Source organism: Marmota marmota, unplaced genomic scaffold (genome assembly GCF_001458135.2).
Source record: "Marmota marmota marmota unplaced genomic scaffold, marMar, whole genome shotgun sequence".
In the NCBI taxonomy this organism is placed as follows: domain Eukaryota; kingdom Metazoa; phylum Chordata; class Mammalia; order Rodentia; family Sciuridae; genus Marmota; species Marmota marmota.
The window spans coordinates 21616188-21623697 of NW_026000242.1; the positions used below are offsets into that span (position 1 = coordinate 21616188).

Consider the following 7510-nt stretch of genomic DNA (forward strand, 5'->3'; position numbering starts at 1 on the left):
TTTTTTTTTTTTTTTTTTTTTTTTTTTTTTTTTTTTTTTTTTTGGTCCTAGGGATAGAACCTAAAGGTTCTCTACTACTGAGCTACATTCCCAGCCCTTTTCATTTTTTATTTTGAGACAGTCTCCCTAAGTTGCCCAGGCTGGCCTCAAACTTGCAATTCTGTTGCCTCAGCCTCCAGAGTAGCTAGGATTACAGGTGGGCACCACCATGCTCAGTGCTAGTTCTAATCTTAGATGAACAGCATCTCTTGAATATTGATAACACATGTTACTACCTTAAAATGAATTAATTCCCAAAGTCTAACAATTTTAAGAAAAGTACACTGTAGTCTATCATATAGCCCAAAGGACATTTGTGGATTTAATATCCTGTAACTAGCCAGTATTCTGGTGTTTTACTTGACATTTTTACATAAAAGGTACCCAATGATAAAGTCTTATCTCTAGTACCTATATTCTGAAAATGATGAATTATGAGTAACCACAAAGCACGGAGACTTTTTCATATTAGGCTTCTAAGGATTCTCATGACTCTACCAGCACAGCCTAGATTCAATCTTCATTCCATGGCATGTGCTCTCTGTGCATTCACAGTATGGCTATTTTAGGACACAAGATAGTTCTTACTCTGTTGTTTTTAGGGTTCTCATGGAAAGCATAGCTGTCATGACTACTTTGAATGATTGGCATTCAAAACAAATTTGTAGTTGAGTTTCATGGTTTATTGTATAAAACATCATTATTATTTTTAGCAGTTCAAAAATACAAATACATATCACAAAAAATCCCTGAGTTTCTAAAGGATAACAAGACTATTTTAGTATAAGCAGAATCCATCTGAATTATTGAGGCTATAAACAAGCACTTCTCAAGATGGCCTATGAATATAGGTAGAGATTGGCTTCAAGTACCAATTATGGAGTCTATGACACTTGTGGGAGAGTTGAGTACCAAAAAGGGACAGTCAGTCTTAAACACAAGGTGACATGTAGAGAGGAAGTAGAACAGTGAAAAGAAGCCATGAACTGCTCGATAGCCATACTACAATGAGCTCACATGGCTTAATTAAGACTTAAGAGGCTTGAGGGCTTCACAATCACTAGAATATAATTTTGAACTGAAACAAAAAATTTTAAAGCACGTATGAAAATACCCTAATCAAGGATAAGAGATGGCAGAAGGTGGCAGATGATTAAAGAAGCTCAGGACATGATGAACAACACACAAACTATTTTTAAAGAATGAGTTGATCCTAGTGATTCAGAAATAATACTGGGAAAAAACATGCTTTCCTACATATATATTATCTCCTAAAAATGGTGAAAAATACTCATGTATTAATTCTTGTACTTCTAGAAAAGTGAGGCAGGGAAGATAAGATAAAGAAGCCTCTAACTGCTGTAAAAATCAAACAAACAAGCAACTCCCCCCAAACAAACCAGCACCACCAACAACAGAAAACACAGAAACAAAAACTGAATATCAACAGCCTCAAATCTCTTTCAGGGGCAAGACAGAGCATGTAAATAAGTAAACAAAAGCCAAAGAAATAAAACTTAATTGTGTTAACTGAAATAGGGGTACAATTTGTGGTTTTATCATAGGAAACTTCTTTGATTCAAGATTTCAAAATTGCTGCATCATCAGATCAATGGTATGGGAGCAATATTTCCCCAGAGTTAATACCACATAACACTTGTGTGATAAAAATATATGATAAAAATTTAAATCATTATTTGAATGACTTACATGAGCACACATTAAAAAGGCAGCATCTCAGCCCTCCCCTGAGCCCACATGGGTGCTGGGTTTGGGAATCTTTAGACCTGTGGCTGTTTGAATTAGAGATGTCCAGAATGCTGTCTGCCACCCCCTGGTGACCCTGTGCTCACTATGGATCCCTCCAAACAAGCCTCTTCTCTGACCTTAGGCATGGCCTAGCCTCTTTTACCCAATGTTAAAAAGAACCACCAGTGATCCCAGGGCAGAGGGAAAGATTCCTAATCTTACTTTACTTCTACAGCCTGCACGGTGGCTAGCTGACAACTTTACCATAAACAATTAGATTTTCCTTCAGGCCTGATTGGGAGAATGGAATAAGGCGAAGGTACCTCATCAGCAAAACTCAACTCTAGAATTGAGAATGTTCCTTCTGTTTTCTCATCCATCTGTCAGGAAATGTGTCTCTGGTTTTATTTTCAGCTTACTTCAAAGGGTAAGCATGAAAGTAGAATTATTTCTGACTAATAGAGAAAATGTTTTTTGAACTCAAATATATAAGGTCTCTGCTCTTTCTATATAATCTCACAGCTAAGTCAAGAGCCAGCAACTGCTCATACAAATAAAAGGTTTTGGAGGGAGAAAAAAAAAAAAAAGACTTACTTTCTTCTTTCTTGCTAATAATGGCAGGCAGGGTGTAAATCTAAAAAACAAAGGATGTCAATAAGTTACTTGCAGTTAATGACCCAGCACAGAAAGATTGGCAAGATGATGTTTGTACACAAAGACACAAAGGAGGTACCTTGACTTCAAGGCCTATAACTGCTATGTCCACAGCGCCATCTGCCTACCTTGTCAACAGACCCACTCCTCGTGGTGAGGCCAGTGTGGCTTCCCACACCTTTCCATTCTGGTAGTCCTGCCCTGGGCTAAACTTTACCACCTTATGCTGCTCATTCTTTTCGCCAATGTGATGCATAATATACCTTCTTCAGGAAGTGTCTCACACACCTGTCACCTGACTGTTCCTTCCTCAGACCATCTGCTTAGTACCTGGTTCTCAATGTGCATAATGGAAACTTGTACTTGCTGAGCTCACAAACTGTCCCCTAAATTTGCTGTAGGTAAGGGCTCCTTAACCATTTGTGGTAAAGAGCCACTTTAAAAGAAAAAAAAAGGAACCTATCAGTAACGTTTTAGTAAAATATAATAAAATTGAGATAGAAAACAGTTAAGAATAGATGCAGAATCTCAATTTTTTTATCATAATTACTAAATTCAGCAGACCTAAAATGAGTCCTTCAAGTGACTACATGATTTTTCCAAAGCTGAATCATGACCTCTGTGCTCACCCTATCACGGGGCTGGCGCCATGTGAGGGAGGCCCCTGAGCGTGCAGAACCTATTGTGATATCACGGCTGCCACAGGAGCACTTTACTCAGCATTGTGGGCAGGTTCTCTGCTATCTCAGGAAGGGTCTCAAGTGACAGGAAGGCACTTCCTGTTCACTCTGTGTGCTTACCTTCTACAGAGCTGTCAACAGTGTTCACCAAGAAAATTAAGTGATGAACGACCCAATTCTTTTTTATATAAGCCTCCCTATACTTGTAAGTAAATTATCACATCAGTGTCAAATAACAGAAAACAAGGATATGCATGGCAGAGGATATATCCTGGCTCAGAAAGTTTTACCAAATTATACTTCTTTACAAATGGACTGACTCTGAATCCTGTTATTTTCTCTAATCGAAATGCCTAACACAGGTCTTGCAACAATTGGGCATGCACTAATTATTAATTGTATAAAATAGTATGAGTACAGCCCAATTAATGATTATAAATATTTTTAAAGTAATTTTAGGGTTTTAAATTATTCCTAGGAGGTCTCTGAAAGGCAAGATAGAAGGTTGGAGTGATAAGCTGGTTACTGAGTCAACACTAGGAACATAGTACAAGTTGCTACTCTTCTAACAATTTCCATATTTTCAATTGTCGAATAGACACATGAAAAAAATTTCAGATGCACTTTGAAATGTTAAAATAATAAAACCTAAATTATAGAATGAGTCAAATTCTTACCGGTTCCTTCCCATCCATGGCTTCAAGCCAAAGCTTCCTATTAGCTTCAGAAAAGGCCTGTAATGTAATGATCCCATGCCTGCCAAAAAAAGACACTTTATATATATACATTTATTCCTGTTATGTCTTTATATATTTGCTAAAGTTTAAATTCTTACTTAACTATAAAGGTATTACATTTTGAAGAGTAAAAAGAAGAGAGAGAAAAGCTAGACTAAAAAAATAAAAGGTTTGCAAGAATCAATAAATCGGATGGATTCAAACTCAAAAGCTTCTTCTTAGCAAAAGAAACAATCAGTGAGATGAATAGAGAGCCTACAGAATGGGAAAAAATCTTTACCACAAGCACATCAGCTAGAACACTAATCTTTAGGATATATAAACACTCAAAAACCTTAACACCAAAAAAAAAAAAATAACCCAATCAATAAATGGGCCAAGGAACTGAAGAGACACTTCTCAGAAAAGGATATATAATCAATCAACAAACATGAAAAAAATGTTCAACATCTCTAGCAATTAGAGAAATGCAAATCAAAACTACTCTAAGATTTCATCTCACTCCAGTCAGAATGGCAGCTATCAAGAATACAAACAACAATAAGTGCTGGTGAGGATGTGGGGGGAAAAGGTATACTCATACATTGTTGGTGGGACTGCAAATTGGTGCAGCCAATATGGAAAGTAGTATGGAGATTCTTTGGAAAATTGGGAATGGAACAACCATTTGACCTAGCTATCCCTCTCCTTGGTTTATACCCAAAGGACTTAAAAACAGCATACTATAGGGACACAGACACACCAATGTTTACAGTTGCACAATTCACAATAGTTAAACTGTGGAACCAACCTAGATGCCCTTCAATAGATGAATGGATAAAAAAATGTGGCATATATACACAATAGAATATTACTCAGCAATAAAAGAGAATTAAATCATGGCATTTGCAGGTAAATGGATGGAGTTAGAGAAGATAATGCTAAGTGGAGTTAGCAAATCCCCCAAAAACAAATGCCAAATATTTTCTCTGATACAAGGAGGCTAATTCATAGTGGGGTAGGGAGGGGAAGCATGGGAGGAATTGACAAACTCTAGATAGAGCAAAGGGGTGGGAGGGGAAGGAAGGGAGCATGGGGTTAGAAATGATGGTGGAATGTGAGGAACATCAATATCTGAAGTACATGTAGTAAGACATGAATTTGTGTGAATGTACTTTGTATACAACCAGAGATATAAAAAATGTGTGTACTATATGTGTAATATGAATTGTGATGCATCCCACTGTCATATATAAATCAAAATATTAATAAAAAAACAACCAACAAAAAAAGTGAAAAGTAAAATTCAAACCTTTCAACTACTTCAATGTCAAAGCAGAATCGTTTATCAATTGAGTCTGTCTTTCGTCGGATACAAGATTTTAACTTAAACATTTCTGGTGAGCTAGTAACAAGGCCATTCTGAAACAAGAGGAGCAGCACATTACTACAGGATCAGGTGAACTGAAATACATTAAGTACATGGTAAAGTAGCCAGATTAAGATGTTAGCTTAACAATATAAGTTATGCATAAAGGTCATAATCATACTTTTATTCCTCCCTAATGTTAGCTGCCCAATTATAATATATCAAACCATTTATTAATTAATTGTACATTCATGTTTTATTTCAAAGAATTTTGTGACAGGCCTGTCCAGTACCTTGCAGCACATTTACTTATAATGTTGTTATACTGTACAATACCCTTAGGACTTTGGGTTTCAAAAAGGTATGAAATTACAGTTATTGTAACATCACAGTTGTATATGGAGAATGTTCAGATAGAACACTGTTGTTCTTAATCAAAATTCCTTAGATTGCCAAGAGATTAGTACCATGTGAGCACATCTTTATTTTAGAGTCTTATGTTATAAAAGGACAGCTAGCTAAAAGTCACAGAAGAGCTACCAAAACAATAAAGTTCCAGAACACATTTACTATACCACTACTGCAGCATACATCCACATGATTGCTTTGCTGGTAGCCAACTGTACTCTGCTATTAAATCAGAAACTCTTTGAAAGGGACCAAACCTGGGCCCAATGCATAGGAAAGCTCTTCTGTGCCTGTGATGCCAATCTTTTCCAAGGGGAACGTTTATCCAGTGTCTGGTTAAATCTGTCTTTGGTTACAAATATCAGATTTATGAACAGACTTTGGCTTGGTCTATTTGCATTAACTGCCCAACAGTCACCTACGCTGAATTTCTGGCAATCACTATACTAGAGAACAGAAACTAGCTGTGATTATGGCACTGAGTAACTTCTCATGATGGCAGTGATTCAGGGTTTCTTTTTCTCTGGTATTTTCTTCTTTATTTTATGTCTTTCAGTTTGAATTATTAGACTCCAGTGAATGCCCAAGCACAATAAGTTTCAGCTGACATATTTGAATATGTGTCTAACTTAGATCAACATTTACCTCTGCCATGATCTATATCAGAAATTAGCTGGGTGAGTCACTTCTTTCTAAAAACTTTCCTGATCTGTTAAAATAAGACAAATTTATCTTTAGGATAACTCTCAGCCCCAGAATTCTTAGATCATGGCCTAATGATGTAATTCACAAGTTTAATTATTCGCCATATTCATCTGTTAACTCACAAGTACTGTACGTGGTAAAGCTCTCTACAGCATTTCCTCAAATAAAGTATACCATGTCCTATACTGTTGACTAGCCACGCAAGACATTCAGGGACCAAATTACTTTAGGGATAAATGAGCATCAGTTGGTTTCTTCTGAGAAACTCCTGGGCCAGCATTTTGGTAAACAGTCAACAGTGCAAAAGAGGTAAGGACACTCAAGTGCACATGTAGCCTCTGCAGGAGCCACCGAGGGAAAAATGCAGAATCCTCCAGCCTGGTTCAGTCACTGACAGTCCCTTCCTGGGCTGTTTGCCAACCGCAGTGCAGACCAATAACTCTGCTACCAGGGACGTGAGATGACACCTCAGTAATCTACTGAAGGACCCCTACATTTAACTCAACTGCTTATAAACATTTCATGACCAAGTATAGGAAAACTCTGCCCACTCTTTTTAAATTATTAAGGTCACTAAAATGCGAGAAAAAAAATGAGAGAGGTTTTTGAATTTTCAACTTTAAAAAAACGTGTACCTTTTTAGAAAAGCAAGCCTCTGTCTATGTTGTTTTATTTCCATTACCCACATAACAAGCTTAGTTAACAAACAAATAAACAAAAAGCAAAACAAGCTCACCATTTTCCCACTGGATTTCATTTCTGAAACACTCATCGTAAATGTTTTACTTCCCTTATCGTATGTACAGTAGTGTTTAGTCCATGTGAAGCCAAGTGGTCCTAATGTAAGGAAACAAAAATATTTTGAATCTTAATAAATGCTTTGAATCTAAGTTTGTACACTGACACACAATTAAGTTATCTCCATACACCACGGAAGGCTGGGATATTTACTGTGAAAAAGGCCAGTTAAAGAAGAGTGGGAGAGGGTACCGCCTGTAGGAAGCAAACAATTCGGCTTTCCTGGAGCTCCCACACTGGCTCTGTAAGCTCAAGGGCAGGTTCAGATCTGAACTGAGCTGTCTTATCTGAAAAGGTAGTATATAACCAGCTTTCCATATCTGCCATTCTGAATCTGCAATCTCAACAGACTCCAGACTGAAAATATCTGGGGGGGGGGGGGGGGGGGAACC

At 37.2% G+C, this 7510-nt stretch overlaps 1 protein-coding gene across 1 annotated transcript in view; it reads right to left on the reverse strand.

Moving 5' to 3' along the window:
* Positions 1–7510, reverse strand: part of Arhgap42 (Rho GTPase activating protein 42) — a 275396-nt gene that overhangs the window by 42555 nt on the left and 225331 nt on the right. Inside the window, exons 9-12 of the mRNA XM_015489960.2 lie at positions 7057–7157; positions 5151–5260; positions 3800–3878; positions 2383–2422 (exon numbers count right to left, since the gene is read on the reverse strand). Coding sequence (XP_015345446.1) covers positions 2383–2422; positions 3800–3878; positions 5151–5260; positions 7057–7157 — 330 coding nt within the window. The remainder of the gene's footprint in view (positions 1–2382; positions 2423–3799; positions 3879–5150; positions 5261–7056; positions 7158–7510) is intronic.